Raw genomic sequence first — 19,711 nt, 5'->3', positions numbered from 1 at the left:
AAGCCATGTCGTAAATTCGGAAGTCATTCACAAAAAAAATGTGTTATTTTATTTTTCGATTGTCATCGATGTTCTCATCGTTTCCTTGTTAATAAAATATATATCAAACACATAAATACGCAGTATTAATGTCAGCACTTGCAATTTATAATGCCATTCATATTTTCATTCATAATGTGTATTACCTTATTCTCAATGGATATTGCGACGGGCGGGGATTCCCCAATCGGACTACTAAAAATAAGGTAAATTTAACCAGGAAGCCAAAATGGCGAACAGAGGAAAGAACGCCCCGACCAAAAATTTTGGGGGCGTGATAGGACTTCTTCAAGGGGTCCTCGCTCCTCCTAAACTTGTTGTTGACAAAAAGACTATAGAAAAATCATGGAAACTTATGGACAAAGTCGTCAAATTGTGTCAGCATCCTCGAATGAATTTGAGAAACAGTCCTCCATTCATTCTCGACATTTTACCTGATACGTATCAACACCTACGACTTATATATAGTAAGCACGACGATCGTTTACAGACACTGAATGAGTGCGAATATTTTAGGATTTTTATCGAAAACCTGATGAACAAGTGCAAGAACACGATAAAATTATTTAAAGAAGGAAAGGAAAAAATGTTCGATGAGAATTCACACTACAGGAGAAATTTGACTAAACTTTCCTTGGTGTTTTCACACATGTTGGCTGAATTAAAAGCCCTTTATCCAAGTGGAGTTTTTACAGGTGAAAACTTCAGGATAACAAAAAGTGATGCATCCGATTGGTGGAAAAAGTCATTTGGAGATAAGTAAGTATGCAATATTTTTTGTGTTAACAGAATCATGTTGCAGACTTAACCTTTGGAGAATCAAAGATAGTTTAATGTGCATAGTCTAGCTTATTAGCTAAGTAACTAGCTGCCTTTAAACACGTGTCAAAGGTTTATGTAACATGCTATGATAAATTTGGTTGTATTTTGTGACAGTGGTATACACTCCTTACAATACACATACTGACATAGACTTGGCAGGAGTCTCCTACAACCGGAAGTCGGTCATTAATCTACCCAGACCACTTGTGTATATGTAGGCTGAGTGCATTTGGCAAGATTTATCCCCAGGGATATCACCATACACCTAAGCCCACAGGCCCTGTTCAATAGTTCTTGTATGCAGCAAAGCATGATCATATAGCAAGGCTTTAAATTTCATGAAACATGGTGATTTAATGTTATACAGTGGTGTATCTAAAAACATCAACCAAAGACAACAGGAAAATATCTTTTAAATACTCAATAATGTTAGCAACATCAAATGATTCATTCTTGATATGACCATGTTAAACCTATATACCAAATTTCTCGTTGGTGTTTGAAAATATTGGAGAGTTGAATTTCCTTTGATTGTCGGTGGTACATGTGTATTGTGTATCACACTTAGTGAACAGCATCTTCTAACTATATACCTTAAAGTGTTTAATAAAATTAGCAATATCAAAAAACATGTTGTTAGTATGATTGTTATACATTAATACAGCAATAAACAAAGTAATAATCTATTTATTGATTTGGTGTGTGAATCAGTGATATTCTGTATATGTAGAAAAATATTTAATAAATTCTATGTATGTCACAGTAAATAAAGTGAATCCAATTTAGATACAGTACTTTATTGCCCTGATTACAGACCAAGTTAAATATATGAACATGAAGCAAAAATCTTGAAATGTACAGAAATCCAGCCATAGTTATATTTTCATAAATGATGTAGTAGAATATAGTATATTGAAATAGATGTTACAATGAATATTGCTGAGTCATTACATTCACCAACTCCGAGTTGGGTCAATTACTGTAATATGTATCATGTACACACAGACTGTTGAGGATGTGTCCTTGATGTCATATACTGACAGTTTGCTCTGTCCACTGAATGCACAGAAATTTCATTACAATACACTCTTTGCATTCAGAACTTCCACACCTCACGCCTGGACATGTAGACAAGATACTTCCATATATGGACAAACATACACTTCCTAACAGGTAACAGACACCATATATGGAAGTACACATCAAAGTATAGACAGTAATTTATACTATAAACAGATGGGATCAATAGTCGTAGAGACTTGAGACAATAATATCAAACAAAATAACAATCATGTATACCAATTAACCTATATTTTGATTCCTGTGACATATAATTAGTATAATATGCTGACTAGCACCTGATCCTACAGATTTTACATATATATGCATACATACAATATTTGATGATATTCGTTTCCATGTTTTGGTCAGTTTAGGACATATTTAGGCTGTTTAGTCTTGAATGATTTGATTTGGGAAACAATTTGCTTTGTCAGGGTGGTCTAATGGTATTGGTTGCACGTCATAAAAATATTTGTTGAAAGTTTTTAATAGCGGTAAAGTCAGGGAGATGGGCAATCCTGTAACTACCCAACTGTTGTTAATGAAGAAACACAACCAGCACTTTTTTCCCCACTCATTTGGGAAAGGACCTTTTTATCTCAATTTGGAAAGAAAATTTATCAATTGCAAAGGAAACTCTACAGAGTAAATGATATCAGGAACTTGACAATATTATGAAATAATTCAGATGGGGTCCATACTTTGTATTTAGCCCTAATTTCCAAAAATGCAAAATGTGTGAAAGCTGTATGGTATCAGTGAGTATAAGTTGTTTCACAATTATTGTAAAATAGATAAAAAAATGTGTACATCCGCCACAAAACCACTTCTAATGAGTCTATGACTTGGTTTGTTTTTCTCTAAAAAACTTTGCATAATTATGTTAATTAACAGATTCAGTTATTGTGTCACATGTCAATATATACATTATGTGTTATGATAAACAGACCATATTTATCATCCAATAAACCATTTTTTTTAATGTTTTTTTTGCACTCAATTTTGTATTGTGAACAGCCAGGATCATTTTAAGGTGGGGGCTCCTTGTAGTAGTGGGTGGCGCAGTAGTAACATGCTCACCTTTCATCTAGCCGTCAAGGGTTGGGTTTGATTCCCGGGATGAATGTGAAAAGGTATGAGGTCACCTACCCGACCACGTGGGTTTTCCCCGGGTACTCCGGTTTCCTCCCACACTAAGACCCCTTGTGCGCTTTTATCCAAGCCAACAAGAGTGATTAATATAAGTTGGAAAAACTTGCTTCGCAGTTGTTGTAAAATCTTTAGTAGTGGATGGCTACCTTACTGAATAATATAAGGGAGGCCCATCATAGTCTTACCCAAGAACACATGTTAGCACAGACCTGTGTGTTTCAGCTTCCTGAGAAACACAGGCCACCACCTGTAGAGAAATTCGAACAAAGTACTTGGGATCTTCACCTAAGGTCACGAAGGTCAACACTAACCAACTGAGTGATAAACGGACTCCTCATTTAAACCATGACTGGTAACAAGCCCACACAAAAAAAGGACATTTCATTTTCTTATGAAAAGCCCATCCCTGAATTCAAGAAGAAATGTGTGAAGTAATGTAACTCCTGTCTCCACCCCCTCCCAAGAATTATAAAAAAAACTACATATATATATATATATATATATATATGTGGGTAAAGTTATAGTTTCTAACCCAAAACAATAACAAGTTAAAAAAAGAGAGAGAAAGTTGTGTTCTTACACTGTTGATGTGAAGTAACACCAGTTCTGTCTACAGGAATAATAACATATGTTTACATAGTCTACACAGAAGATATGTCTGTGTTTCAAACACATTCCATCCCTTCATAACCATTGGACTTACCCATCATGAACCAGTTGGAGCCTACCACTATATATTTAAGGGAAGCAAAATAGATATTGACCCAATTTTCCATTCCAGAGTTATCTATAATAGCTGAAGCCTCTGTATCTGAGGAGGGATGGTTTTCACTCCAGGCCATTAACATGTTGTTGGTATTTGTGTGATGTAAGTAGTGTTAATATTCCTCAATACAGTGTAAAACTCAGAGGGGTTCTTCAGAGGGGCTTGTGCTAACAAGTGCCATGTAAAACTCAGAGGGGTTCTTCAGAGGGGCTTGTACTAACTAGTGCCATGTAAAACTCAGAGGGGTTCTTCAGAGGGGCTTGTACTAACTAGTGCCATGTAAAACTCAGAGGGTTCTTCAGAGGGGCTTGTACTAACTAGTGCTATGTAAAACTCAGAGGGGTTCTTCAGAGGGGCTTGTACTAACTAGTGCCATGTAAAACTCAGAGGGGTTCTTCAGAGGGGCTTGTACTAACTAGTGCCATGTAAAACTCAGAGGGTTCTTCAGAGGGGCTTGTACTAACTAGTGCCATGTAAAACTCAGAGGGGTTCTTCAGAGGGGCTTGTACTAACTAGTGCCATGTAAAACTCAGAGGGGTTCTTCAGAGGGGCTTGTACTAACTAGTGCTATGTAAAACTCAGAGTGGTTCTTCAGAGGGGCAAACACTGTCTTTATAAAGTGCCAATGTCTAACCTTGGGGAGTTCTTGAGAGGGGTTAGTAAAAGTGTTGTGTAGAACTCGGGTGAGAACTACAGAGGGGCTTTTGTACTGAAACTATGTAAAACGTTGAGGGGTTCTTTAGAGGAGTCACAGTACTAATGCCATGTAAAACCAAAAGGAGTCCTTCAGCAAGGCTATAAAACTAGTGCCATGTAAAACCCAGAGGGGTTCTTCAAAGGGATTACTGTACCTTGTAAACTCAGAAATGTTAGTACTAGTACCGTGTAAAAAATGGAAATCAGATTGGTATTTTGGGACACAACTCCAAACACTAGTTTATTACAAATGCTTGTCGTTCTGTTACCATATTGCATAAAACAAAATATGATATATTGGTATTCTGAAATAAAATGAAAATATAGATTTATAAACAACCAAATCAACATCTGTTTTTTAATTACAAAGTTATCACTGTGTGTTTCACCGGTCGATGGCCCTAATGACCTTTAATGTGTTGACTGGCTGTTAAGATGGTAGTATTAATAATCAATTACAAAGTATGTTTTGGTGCTGTTCCTTTCTAATCAATTCATTTGAAGAAAGTTTATAAAATTTCTTAGAATGTACGAAAATACTCAAAATGAACGATATGTGGCAAAACTTCTATCGCCAGAAAGCGGTACTGGTCACGTTATAGTTCCGCATTCAAAACTTCATCAAAATGCGTTGCCATTTCAGAATCTTTATTATTTTCTATTTTCACTATAATCTTATAAGATACTCTCCATTTACATTTTTCTATGAGAAATTATCACAAATCAGGATTTGACTAAACACTCTGTTGTATCACTATGCCATATATTGAAATGCCAGTGGGAGAAATACTGAACAGTGAACGTGTTTACATGAGGCAATATATCCAAATCTTGCATTTTTCACTCAATTTAAGGTAAATCTTTTTGTGGTCCAAATAATATTAGAATTCCTAAGCTACCTCTTGTCCTGGTACATATAAATTGGTCACAAGGAACTCTTCCATATAGTTATCCATCAAAACAGGTGTCTCCTCGCGAATCGTCTTCGATAAAACGAAAATGTGTTGGGCCTATGCTCTTGTATTCATTTTTTTGACATCGTGGCTTGCATATATTGTCACCATTTTGTTTTTGTGAGATTAGAGTTTATTTTCGTATATAGTCGTGCTGGAGATCAGATACCAGGTAGTCTATCTGTAACACTTAGAACATCCCCGATTTTTACGCTTAAAAGTTCATGCATATTCCATATTATCTATTGAGTAATGAGCATAATGTAAATGCTGTTTTAGAAAATATGGAAGTTGTGAAATAAAGTTCTCGACTGTAGAAATAAATGCAGTGAAGTCTCGGCTAATACTATAAATCAAAACAAGGTTAATGGATGATTGAAACTTAATTTTGAAATCATTGTACTAATGATATTGATGTATTTTTACATATTATTCTTATTTTTTCCTGAATTGCTTGGAAGTTGAGAAAAAAATATTGTGAAAATGCTATTTTTCATTTGATTTTACAGACTTTAATCTCCATAGCAACCAAAAAATAAAAATGTTCCAAAATGACAAATCTTTTGTATGACCATCTTCTAGTATTAAACTCTTTTAATGACTTCAGGTTTTTTGCAGTTTTCACTTAAATAGTCAGTTTTTCCAAGATCAAGAAAACATCTGAAATATTTATTTCAGGATTCTAAAAAATCTAGGGAAGTAGGCATCAAGTCAGAATTCACAAATTTAAAATTGGTTATTCATAGTGTTCCTAGAGTTCCTAGTGATAATTCATGCAAAATTTAGTTGAAGTCTACCCAAGACTTCAAGAGTTGTACTTAAGAGAAGTACCTTAACAACCAGAAAATGTTGACGCTATTAACCAAATTACATTGTCAACTGTGTCATAAAGTAATGTAGTCCACAAGCGAAATCTCTTCATAATGTCATATTTATTGCTCGTTCTCAAGTTATAAGTCCACTTATAGATAACAAAAGATATAAAACGACAAAAGTCCAAGATACGTCCTTAATCACTCGTCACTCATGTCCAAGATACGTCCTTAATCACTCGTCACTCATGTCCAAGATACGTCCTTAATCACTCGTCACTCATGTCCAAGATACGTCCTTAATCACTCGTCACTCATGTCCAAGATACGTCCTTAATCACTCGTCACTCATGTCCAAGATACATCCTTAATCACTCGTCACTCATGTCCAAGATACATCCTTAATCACTCGTCACTCATGTCCAAGATACATCCTTAATCACTCGTCACTCATGTCCAAGATACGTCCTTAATCACTCGTCACTCATGTCCAAGATACGTCCTTAATCACTCGTCACTCATGTCCAAGATACGTCCTTAATCACTCGTCACTCATGTCCAAGATACGTCCTTAATCACTCGTCACTCATGTCCAAGATACGTCCTTAATCACTCGTCACTCATGTCCAAGATACGTCCTTAATCACTCGTCACTCATGTCCAAGATACGTCCTTAATCACTCGTCACTCATGTCCAAGATACGTCCTTAATCACTCGTCACTCATGTCCAAGATAAATCACTTCATGTCCAAGATACGTCCTTAATCACTCGTCACTCATGTCCAAGATACGTCCTTAATCACTCGTCACTCATGTCCAAGATACGTCCTTAATCACTCGTCACTCATGTCCAAGATACGTCCTTAATCACTCGTCACTCATGTTCTACTAGATGTCCTTAATCACTCGTCACTCATGTCCAAGATACGTCCTTAATCACTCGTCACTCATGTCCAAGATACGTCCTTAATCACTCGTCACTCATGTCCAAGATACGTCCTGTGTCGTCACTCATGTCCAAGATACGTCCTTAATCACTCGTCACTCATGTCCAAGATACTGGTTGTGTCACTCATGTCCAAGATACGTCCTTAATCACTCGTCACTCATGTCCAAGATACGTCCTTAATCACTCGTCACTCATGTCCAAGATACGTCCTTAATCACTCGTCACTCATTGTAACATTAATTCAAATTATAGAAGGCACTTCCATCACAAATCATGGAGGATTTAAGTAGAATTTACATTAATGTGTTTGTTGAGAAAGTATTCACATCGTGTAGTCATGGAAACGTCACACTCTGATCTTCTACTGGTTGTGTTATAAAATGAAGGTGACCGTGTAGTCATTGAAACATCACTCTAATCTTCTACTGGTTGTGTTATAAGATGAAGGTGACCATATAGTCATCGAAACATCACACTTTAACCTTCTACTGGTTGTGTTATAAGATGAAGGTGACCGTGTAGTCATCAAAACATCACACTCTAATCTTTTACTGGTTGTGTTATAAGATGAAGGTGACCTCACACTCTAATCTTCTACTGGTTGTGTTATAAGATGAAGGTGACGTCACACTCTAATCTTCTACTGGTTGTGATATCAGATGAAGGTGACGTCACACTCTAACTTTCTACTGGTTGTGTTATAAGATGGAAGTGACGTCACACTCTAATCTTCTACTGGTTGTGTTATAAGATGAAGGTGACGTCACACTCTAATCTTCTGCTGGTTGTGTTATAAGATGGAAGTGACGTCACACTCTAATCTTGTACTGGTTGTGTTATAAGATGAAGGTGACCGTGTTGTCATGGAAACGTCACACTCTAACCTTCTACTGGTTGTGTTATAAGAAATTTTATTCTATTGACATTACCTAGTGTTCCATAAGATAAATCGTTTAAAAAATGTCTCGAAAGTATTAAGATTTTGTTATTAATTTTTCACTTCCTTCATTGTAATAACTGTGCAAATTTTCCGATAAATATACATATGTACACAGTAGTGGACAATCGTTAGGCAGAGAGAGTTGGAGGGTTTTTGAGTTCACACCCACTATAACCAAGGTAGATATAACTAAAAATGTTTTAAATCAAATGTAATGTTTCTGGACAGATAATATAGACGTATATATACATGTATACATTATCGACTATCTTATCCTGGACCATACAGGAAACTATACATGTACTCCTCCCCAGGGGTAAACTTTACTGCACATGTTCCCCTCCCCAGGGGTAAACTTTACTACACATTTTCTCCTCCCCAGGGGTAAAGTAAAATTTACTATCATGGTTGTTCAAATGTAGGTAAGACAAATCCTCAGTGGGGGAAGTTCTACAAAAATCATCTGTTTGTTTTCTTTTAGATTTTAAATAACTGTTGTTTTCCAGAAGAAATTGGCCGTATTTAGGATTAGAATTGTTATCATTCTTATATTCTTTATTTATTTTACAACAATTGCGAAGCAAGTTTTTCCAACTTATATAAAGCACTCCTGTTGGCTTGGATGGAAGCACGAGAGGGGTCTCAGTGTGGGAGGAAACCTTAGTGTGGGAGGAAACCGGAGTACATGGGGAAAACCCACGTGCTCAGGCAGGTGACTCCATGTCTTTCCAAGTCCGTTCTGGAAATTGAACCAAGGACGGCTAAGTGAAAGGCGAGTGCGTTAACACTGCACCACACAACCACCCCTTAACACTACGCCACACGACCTCCCAACATTATCATTGGAGAGACAAGTGGTACAATATTAAGTCATTAGTTAATAATTTCTGTAGATATTTGGATTAACCAAGACAAGTGGTACAATATTAAGTCATTAGTGAATCATTTCTGTGGATGTTTGGGATTAACCATCACTAGACAAACACTGGTTTTGTGCTGTCATCCTATGTATTTAACACCAGCAGTCAGTACATATAGGGCGTAACAATATGTAGTAGTAAACAATCCTATCCTACTGGTGATAAACAAATCTTGGGTCGTCAATTTAAATGACACACAATACAAAAACACCAAAGTGTTGTTCTATATAAAACTACAGGCAAAGTTTCCATGTATATATTTTCTTTTGAATTTTTTCCCCCCATTTATAACAATTTATGTTTTCAGTTAGAAGAAGTTTTATAATTTCTTTTTTATTTGTCATACATGTGAGAATTTCTTACTTGTACTTAAAAGAGTATGTTATATAAATATTGATATAATTTGTAAATGTGATCCAAATATCTCACTAAATTACAATACAAAAATTGACAAAGCTGCTCCAACATTTCTGGAGAAGATTGGGTAGGTTTGACACATTTGTCTTTTGTTATTTATGGTTTTATTTTGTCAACAGATTTGGAAAGATGGTGAAATGTGTCTATAATCTCTATGTTTTTTATGTTTTAATGTATATTTAGGTACCTATTGTTATAGTTTTTACCTGTAGTTAGTAAGAGGTCACACCTGTATGATGATAAAACATGCTGACCATACTATAGGTACCTATTGTTATAGTTTTTACCTGTAGTTAGTAAGAGGTCACACCTGTATGATGATAAAACATGCTGACATACTATAGGTACCTGTAGTTAGTAAGAGGTCACACCTGTATGATGATAAAACATGCTGACCATACTATAGGTACCTATTGTTATAGTTTTTACCTGTAGTTAGTAAGAGGTCACACCTGTATGATGATAAAACATGCTGACATACTATAGGTACCTATTGTTATAGTTTTTACCTGTAGTTAGTAAGAGGTCACACCTGTATGATGATAAAACATGCTGACCATACTATAGGTACCTATTGTTATAGTTTTTACCTGTAGTTAGTAAGAGGTCACACCTGTATGATGATAAAACATGCTGACCATACTATAGGTACCTGTAGTTAGTAAGAGGTCACACCTGTATGATGATAAAACATGCTGACATACTATAGGTACCTATTGTTATAGTTTTTACCTGTAGTTAGTAAGAGGTCACACCTGTATGATGATAAAACATGCTGACCATACTATAGGTACCTATTGTTATAGTTTTTACCTGTAGTTAGTAAGAGGTCACACCTGTATGATGATAAAACATGCTGACCATACTATAGGTACCTGTAGTTAGTAAGAGGTCACACCTGTATGATGATAAAACACGCTGACCATACTATAGGTACCTGTAGTTAGTAAGAGGTCACACCTGTATGATGATAAAACATGCTGACCATACTATAGGTACCTGTAGTTAGTAAGAGGTCACACCTGTATGATGATAAATCATGCTGACCATACTATAGGTACCTATTGTTATAGTTTTTACCTGTAGTTAGTAAGAGGTCACACCTGTATGATGATAAAACATGCTGACCATACTATAGGTACCTGTAGTTAGTAAGAGGTCACACCTGTATGTTGATAAAACATGCTGACCATACTATAGGTACCTGTAGTTAGTAAGAGGTCACACCTGTATGATGATAAAACATGCTGACCATACTATAGGTACCTGTAGTTAGTAAGAGGTCACACCTGTATGACGATAAATCATGCTGACCATACTATGTCAATAATATATAGGTTTAAATTCAAAATGTAGATTGTATTGACAGTAAGGAACTTTTTATGAGTTTTAATTAGCACAACCAACCTCTGGATGTATTTACATGGGCAGGCAAGCTTGCTAGGTCAAATAAAGTAGATATACTTTTCAAGTCAATGTGCAAAAGTAGGAAAGAACCCTGTCATACTTTTCAAATGTTTTAAATTTTTGTGATGGCAATTTTCACATGCTGAAAAATAAAATCATGATTAACATCTGTGTGCGTGTGTATATACCTTTCTATAAAGGAATACTGGTAACACTTGTAAATGGCACATGTGTGTGTGTATGTGTGTATATACCTTTCTATAAAGGAATACTGGTAACACTTGTAAATGGCACATGTGTGTGTGTATGTGTGTATATACCTTTCTATAAAGGAATACTGGTAACACTTGTAAATGGCACATGTGTGTGTGTATGTGTGTATATAATTTTCTATAAAGGAATACTGGTAACACTTGTAAATGGCACATGTGTTTGTGTATGTGTGTATATACCTTTCTATAAAGGAATACTGGTAACACTTGTAAATGGCACATGTGTGTGTATGTGTGTATATACCTTTCTATAAAGGAATACTGGTAACACTTGTAAATGGCACATGTGTGTGTATGTGTGTATATACCTTTCTATAAAGGAATACTGGTAACACTTGTAAATGGCACATGTGTGTGTATGTGTGTATATACCTTTCTATAAAGGAATACTTGTAACTCTTGTAAATGGCACATGTGTGTGTGTTTATACATTCCTATAAAGAAATACAGGTAACAGCTTGTAAATGGCATGTGTGTGTCTTTATACCTTTCTATAAAGATATACAGGTAACACTTGTAAATGGCACGTGTGTGTCTTTATACCATTCTATAAAGGAATACTTGTAACTCTTGTAAATGGCACATGTGTGTGTGTTTATACTATAAAGGAATACTGTGTGTGTCTTTAACTCTTGTAAATGGCACATGTGTGTGTGTTTATACATTCCTATAAAGAAATACAGGTAACAGCTTGTAAATGGCATGTGTGTGTGTCTTTATACCTTTCTATAAAGATATACAGGTAACACTTGTAAATGGCACATGTGTGTATATACCTGCTGTTGTCTGTCATTGCCATGGCTGCCGTTAAGCTTTTGAATTAATTTACCTAAACTGTAATTTTTGTAGGATTTTTTCAATTTAGTCCAAACACCATTTCTAAAAGTTTTGATGAGTTCCTTTACTAAGAGATGTAGTTGGTTTTCAAAATAAGGATGAGGCCTCCGACAGGGAAAACATGATAAGTGAAGGATTTCAGAGTCCAAAAAATTAACGACTTAAAATCTTCAGACATTTCAAATTATTGACTGTATATCCTTTACTTATATTCAGTGTTATCTTAGTTGATGTGATTTAATCAATCAAGCCCAAAATTAACTATAACTGTGAACTATGACCTCCCCGTCTTGTTTAAATATTCATTTTGACCAATTAAGATTTTCTTCAGTCGCCTCCTAAGATTAGTCGGAACTTAGAACCATAGTTAACACTACTGACGAGTCCTAGAAGTCAGTATTTGACAACTTGGTATCTAATTCTATATTTGTATTGAAAGTGTGTTATTTTATAGTGAGTTTTCTGTGCTATAAATACTCGACAGTTATGTGTTTTCGTTAGGCTCCCCGCCCCAGCCCCTGAGTTACTATTTCGTAATTTTCCTCGACCTTTGATTTTGTGGATAGATATAGCTCAATAACTACTTAATATTGATCTTAACAGTTCATGGACATGTGAACGCAAGGACGAAAAGTACCAACTAAATCAACTGAAATAAAACATCCTCAATGAAAACAGTTTTATCTGTAGGACTTAGGATCAAGTTTTATCTGTAGGACTTAGGATCAAGTTTTATCTGTAGGACTTAGGATCAAGTTTTAGCTGTAGGACTTAGCATCAAGTTTTATCTGTAGGACTTAGCATCAAGTTTTAGCTGTAGGACTTAGCATCAAGTTTTATCTGTAAGACTTAGCATCAAGTTTTATCTGTAGGACTTAGGATCAAGTTTTAGCTGTAAGACTTAGCATCAAGTTTTATCTGTAGGACTTAGCATCAAGTTTTATTTGTAGGACTTAGGATCAAGTTTTAGCTGTAGGACTTAGCATCAAGTTTTATCTGTAGGACTTAGGATCAAGTTTTAGCTGTAGGACTTAGCATCAAGCTTTATCTGTAGGACTTAGCATCAAGTTTTATCTGTAGGACTTAGCATCAAGTTTTATCTGTAGGACTTAGGATCAAGTTTTAGCTGTAGGACTTAGCATCAAGTTTTATCTGTAAGACTTAGCATCAAGTTTTATCTGTAGGACTTAGGATCAAGTTTTATCTGTAGGACCTAGGATCAAGTTTTATCTGTAGGACTTAGCATCAAGCTTTATCAGTAGGACTTAGCATCAAGTTTTATCTGTAGGACTTAGCATCAAGGTGGGTGCTACAAAATATAGTACAGGTACCAATGTGTTGTAAGTTCAGGTTTTTTACTTAATTTAATCAATAAATGATCAGGAATTGGTTCAGAATCATTGACCTTGATTCATGTATTCTACATTTATATCAGACTTGGCTACAATTGTTACAAGTAACTTAAATCCTTTGGATCAACATACCTAGCTGTGTATGATAAATTGTGATTTATTTACTGATATTTGTAATTCACAAGGAAGAGAAGTTTTCACTTTTGGTCTGTCCAGACTGATGACTTTTGGTCTGTCCAGACTGATGACTTTTGGTCTGTCCAGACTGATGACTTTTGGTCTGTCCAGACTTTGATGACTTTTGGTCTGTCCAGACTTTGATGACTTTTGGTCTGTCCAGACTTTGATGACTTTTGGTCTGTCCAGACTTTGATGACTTTTGGTCTGTCCAGACTTTGATGACTTTTGGTCTGTCCAGACATTGATGACTTTTGGTCTGTCCAGACTTTGATGACTTTTGGTCTGTCCAGACTGATGACTTTTGGTCCGTCCAGACTGATGACTTTTGGTCTGTCTAGACTGATGACTTTTGGTCTGTCCAGACTTTGATGACTTTTGGTCTGTCCAGACTGATGACTTTTGGTCTGTCCAGACTTTGATGACTTTTGATCTGTCCAGACTGATGACTTTTGGTCTGTCCAGACTTTGATGACTTTTGGTCAGTCCAGACTGATGACTTTTGGTCTGTCCAGACTGATGACTTTTGGTCTGTCCAGACTTTGATGACTTTTGGTCTGTCCAGACATTGATGACTTTTGGTCTGTCCAGACTGATGACTTTTGGTCCGTCCAGACTGATGACTTTTGGTCTGTCCAGACTGATGACTTTTGGTCTGTCCAGACTGATGACTTTTGGTCTGTCCAGACTGATGACTTTTGGTCTGTCTAGACTGATGACTTTTGGTCTGTCCAGACTTTGATGACTTTTGGTTTGTCCAGACTTTGATGACTTTTGTTTTGGTCTGTCCAGACTTTGATGACTTTTGGTCAGTCCAGACTGATGACTTTTGGTCTGTTCAGACTGATGACTTTTGGTCTGTCCAGACTTTGATGACTTTTGGTTTGTCCAGACTTTGATGACTTTTGTTTTGGTCTGTCCAGACTTTGATGACTTTTGGTCTGTCCAGACTGATGACTTTTGGTCTGTCCAGACTTTGATGACTTTTGGTCAGTCCAGACTTTGATGACTTTTGGTCTGTTCAGACTGATGACTTTTGGTCTGTCCAGACTTTTTTATGACTTTTGGTCTGTCCAGACTGATGACTTTTGGTCTGTCCAGACTGATGACTTTCAGACTGATGACTTTTGGTCTGTCCAGACTTTGATGACTTTTGGTCTGTCCAGACTGATGACTTTTGGTCTGTCCAGACTGATGACTTTTGGTCGGTCCAGACTGATGACTTTCAGACTGATGACTTTTGGTCTGTCTAGACTGATGACTTTTGGTCTGTCCAGACTTTGATGACTTTTGGTCTGTCCAGACTTTTTTATGATTTTTGGTCTGTCATGACTTTGATGACTTTTGGTCTGTCACGACTTTGATGACTTTTGGTCTGTCCAGACTTTTTTATGACTTTTGGTCTGTCTAGACTGATGACTTTTGGTCTGTCCAGACTTTGATGACTTTTGGTCAGTCCAGACTTTGATGACTTTTGGTCTGTCCAGACATTGATGACTTTTGGTCTGTCCAGACTTTTTTATGACTTTTGGTCTGTCTAGACTGATGACTTTTGGTCTGTCCAGACTTTGATGACTTTTGATCTGTCCAGACTTTGATGACTTTTGGTCTGTCCAGACTTTGATGACTTTTGGTCAGTCCAGGCTTTGACCAAATTAAATTGCCTAGTCATGAAATACTACAAACGCCTAAACTCTTTACACAACAATGTCTCCTCAAAAGATGTTTTCAAGTTGTTAGAAATTCTCGACTTGATCATAGTGACGAAATCTCCATTATGTACATATAATGCACGACTCCTACATTATAATTCACACAGTGTTGATGTATTTGTGTATATATAGTTATTGATGGCGTAGTATTTTATGTGAACTATGTACCAGAACAGAATACTTAAAAGGAACTTTAAACTGTCAGCAATGCTGTATATTATAAACTATAAAATATCAACACCTTTCAATTACACATGACTCTGTGGTGTCATGCAACATTGATGTTGTATAGAATGTGTTAGCTGAGGCTTGAGGTCCAAGTCAGAAATAGGAATCATTATATTTGTCACAAGGAAATAATTGTCTGTGGAGTGGGGGGGGAGGCTACAGGATTTCATTCTGGGGGGGAGAGGAGATAGGAGGGGGAGGGGGGAGGGGAGGTAGGAGGGGGAGGGGAGGGAGGAGGGGGGGGTCGGAAGGACCAGAAGAGGAGATAGGAGGGGGAGGGGAGATAGGAGGGGGAGGGGAGATAGGAGGGGGAGGGGAGGGAGGAGGGGGAGGGGAGAGAGGAGGGGAAGAGGAGATAGGAGGGGGAGGGGAGATAGGAGGGGGAGGGGAGATAGGAGGGGGAGGGGAGGGAGGAGGGGGAGGGGAGGGAGTAGGGGAGGGGGGGTAGGAGGTGAAGAGGAGATAGGAGGGGGAGGGGAGGGAGGAGGGGGAGGGGAGGTAGGAGGGGGAGGGGAGTGAGGAGGGGGAGGGGAGGGAGGAGGGGGAGGGGAGGGAGGAGGGGAAGAGGAGATAGGAGGGGGAGGGGAGATAGGAGGGGGAGGGGAGATAGGAGGGGGAGGGGAGGGAGGAGGGGGAGGGGAGGGAGGAGGGGAGGGGGGGTAGGAGGGGGAGGGGAGGGAGGAGGGGAGGGGAGATAGGAGGGGGAGGGGGAGGGGAGGGGGGGGGAGGGGAGGGGGGTAGGAGGGGGAGGGGAGGGAGGAGGGGAGGGGAGATAGGAGGGGGAGGGGAGGGAGGAGGGGGAGGGGGGTAGGAGGGGAGGGGAGGTAGGAGGGGGAGGGGAGGGAGGAGGGGAGGGGAGATAGGAGGGGGAGGGGAGGGAGGAGGGGAGGGGAGATAGGAGGGGGAGGGGAGGGAGGAGGGGAGGGGGGTGACTTTGTAGATTTATTAGTATTAGTAGTGTTATTAATATTTCTACAGGATTTCATTCCTTTGAGTCTAGAGCACCAGTTTAAAAATTTGATGAGTTTAGTTACAAAGAGAAATAGGGGATTATCCGAGAGTCCAACAACAAAAGCATGAACGTTCTCAAACCATCGGTTATGTACAGGTTATGAGGGTATTCCTGTTGGTTTCTTTATTTATAAGGAATGTGTTAGAACATCCATAATACAGTTGTGTATGTGAACAGATTGATGGATTAATGAAGGATGGGGTAGCTTTTATAACTCCAGTCTGTGATATATATATATATGTAATCGGGGTAAATACTAGCCGCAATATATGACTCGGCTCATGTCGACTCAAGTCTTCATTGTCTAGTTTTAACATAATAGTTGTCACAGGTGGAATTCGAGAGAAAATAAAAAGTCATTTTGCAAAATCAGTAGCAGCAAAATATGACAAATAAGATGTAGCATTTTCTCACCGCACAAAGAACTAAAAACAACAATGGAAATGTATATATATATATATACAATATTTATGTTAAGTTCTTGTTTACTAGCTATAAGAACACAAGGACCACTGGGTGGGTTCTCACGGCATTTTTATTTCCCATGATGGGTAATAGAAACAAAACCCTGCAATGTAAAACACAAAAAGACTATAATCTCTGTCTCTCTGACACATACATGTATATAATATAGACCTGACCGTGTTTAAACAAGGGAAATAACTCTTACGTTAACCTACGAAATAGCGCAAATTACAAAATTAGAAATGTTGAATAACTGTTATACGTTACAGCTCTGAACAAGTAAACTTTACCGGACCAGAACAATACAAACTAGTAGTTCATTTCATTAATAACGGGCTACATGGGCTACAGAACGTAACTGCACAGTAAAATATTTAATTAAACAGAAAATTTGAAACTAATTACTAAATAACTAGAATTAGTTATATACGACAGACACTTACACAATTAAACATGGTGGACAATGTTGGGTCTGATTTCAAGATAAGGCCGGTCTTGATTTATTGATTTTTGTCAGTACACTAAGCCTAGTGATATCTACCTGTAGATAACCTTGTGTTCTGCTTGTCTTGATTTATGATTTATGATTTTTGAACTTGTCAATGTTTATATTTTTCAGAACGATTGTACCTTGGAAAATTTTTCGACAGACTCTAAATGAGGCCCATCCAATCAGCTCAGCTCTAGAAGCCATGGCACTCAAGTCTACGATAGATTTAACTTGTAATGACTACATATCTGTCTTTGACTTTGATGTATTCACAAGGTAATTATCTCACTTTATTATTGAATTTTTTGTTTTTTCTTGTTTTTGATTTTATTTTAGGGGGGGTTTAAGTCCATGCAGTAGCCAAGGTCACATATGTGTGGATATTAGTGTCACCAAAAAAGAAACAAAAAATGTACACAAAAACAGATCAGACAGGAAAAAAAGGGAAACAATCAAGATATACATACATGTAGTTATAAATAGTTATAGGGGTCAACATAGACAGGGTCAGGTGAGGACAGGTGTGTAGGGGTCGACACAGACAGGGTCAGGTGAGGACAGGTGTGTAGGGGTCAACACAGACAGGGTCAGGTGAGGACAGGTGTGTAATGGTCAACACAGACAGGGTCAGGTGAGGACAGGTGTGTTGGGGTCAACACAGACAGGGTCAGGTGAAGACAGGTGTGTAATGGTCAACACAGACAGGGTCAGGTGAGGACAGGTGTGTAGGGGTCAACACAGACAGGGTCAGGTGAGGACAGGTGTGTAATGGTCAACACAGACAGGGTCAGGTGAGGACAGGTGTGTTGGGGTCAACACAGACAGGGTCGGGTGAGGACAGGTGTGTTGGGGTCAACACAGACAGGGTCAGGTGAGGACAGGTGTGTTGGGGTCAACACAGACAGGGTCAGGTGAGGACAGGTGTGTAATGGTCAACACAGACAGGGTCAGGTGAGGACAGGTGTGTAATGGTCAACACAGACAGGGTCAGGTGAGGACAGGTGTGTAATGGTCAACACAGACAGGGTCAGGTGAGGACAGGTGTGTTGGGGTCAACACAGACAGGGTCAGGTGAGGACAGGTGTGTAGGGGTCAACACAGACAGGGTCAGGTGAGGACAGGTGTGTAATGGTCAGCACAGACAGGGTCAGGTGAAGACAGGTGTGTAGGGGTCAACACAGACAGGGTCAGGTGAGGACAGGTGTGTAATGGTCAACACAGACAGGGTCAGGTGAAGACAGGTGTGTAGGGGTCAACACAGACAGGGTCAGGTGAGGACAGGTGTGAAGGGGGACAACAACAGTCAGGGTCATCTTTGTTTGTGTTTTTTACCTTTATAATGCATGGCCTATATATGCTGGAATGAATATTCATCTCATGATCTTAAGTATTATATTAAGTTTGTTAATGACAACATGGTTCTTTACTCTGTAGGCTATTCCAGCCGTGGATAAACCTACTGCGGAACTGGAATGTGTTGGCAGTGACTCATCCTGGTTATGTTGCTTTTCTAACTTATGATGAAGTCAAAGCCAGATTACAGAAATATGTCACCAAACCTGGCAGGTAGGTCAAGGTCATTAAGGAAATCAAGTTTTGTTGCCTTTTGTCCTATAAACAACCAGAGTGAGGGTTAAGGTTTGGGTGGTGGAGGAAAGCCTGATAAATGGGAGAAAAAAACTCTGACGTGTGGTCAATGACTGGCAACTGCCTCAAGTAGGTCTCAAACCAGCGGCCCACAAGGTCAAAGTCAGAGAAGTCTGTAGGTGAAGGTCATTAGGGAAAACCAAATGGTGGAAAGGTAATTTAGATTTCTGCGGTGACTACAGGACCTTGTGGAATCTATCTAGATTTTGATGGGTTTGTCCCTAGATTTACGTGTTTAACTATTAAACTATTTAAAACATGAAGGCATCTTGAATTTTGGGTTTAATGTTTGTTTTTGCTGTTTCTCAGGCCTATATTACTGTTCCTGGCAGTGCTATGTTTATGACAGATGTATCAAATGTCACTCATTGATAAATTTTTGATAGAGGACTAAAAAAAGCTAATTTTATTAAATTTAAACCTTTCAGAAAACTCTGTTGATACTGAATAATATAGGTAGTAGTAGTACACCGTATCATTTTCCTGTGGCTCTGTTCTAACAGGAAGTATTCTTTAATCAGTGAGTAGTAAAAACACTTCCTGTGTTAAAGATTTAGAATCATGGGGCATTGATTAGAGATTG

The 19,711-nt window shown here is 38.1% G+C and overlaps 1 protein-coding gene across 2 annotated transcripts in view; it reads left to right on the top strand.

Annotated features, from left to right (window-relative positions):
* The first annotated feature begins 268 nt into the window (after positions 1-268).
* The window catches only part of LOC132562781 (E3 ubiquitin-protein ligase CBL-B-like), a 40,666-nt gene continuing 21,223 nt past the window's right edge, over positions 269-19,711 (top strand). For both annotated transcript variants that reach the window (XM_060227550.1, XM_060227549.1), the window contains exons 1-3: positions 269-798; positions 17,611-17,757; positions 18,916-19,047. In XM_060227550.1, coding sequence (XP_060083533.1) covers positions 269-798; positions 17,611-17,757; positions 18,916-19,047 — 809 coding nt within the window. The remainder of the gene's footprint in view (positions 799-17,610; positions 17,758-18,915; positions 19,048-19,711) is intronic.

The sequence above is a fragment of the Ylistrum balloti genome, unplaced genomic scaffold, assembly GCF_031769215.1.
Source record: "Ylistrum balloti isolate Yb309-2 unplaced genomic scaffold, AGI_CSIRO_Ybal_v1 Utg371510, whole genome shotgun sequence".
Classification (NCBI taxonomy): Eukaryota; Metazoa; Mollusca; class Bivalvia; order Pectinida; family Pectinidae; genus Ylistrum; species Ylistrum balloti.
Note: the sequence above shows the minus strand (reverse complement) of the source record. Positions and strands in the feature narration are given on the sequence as shown.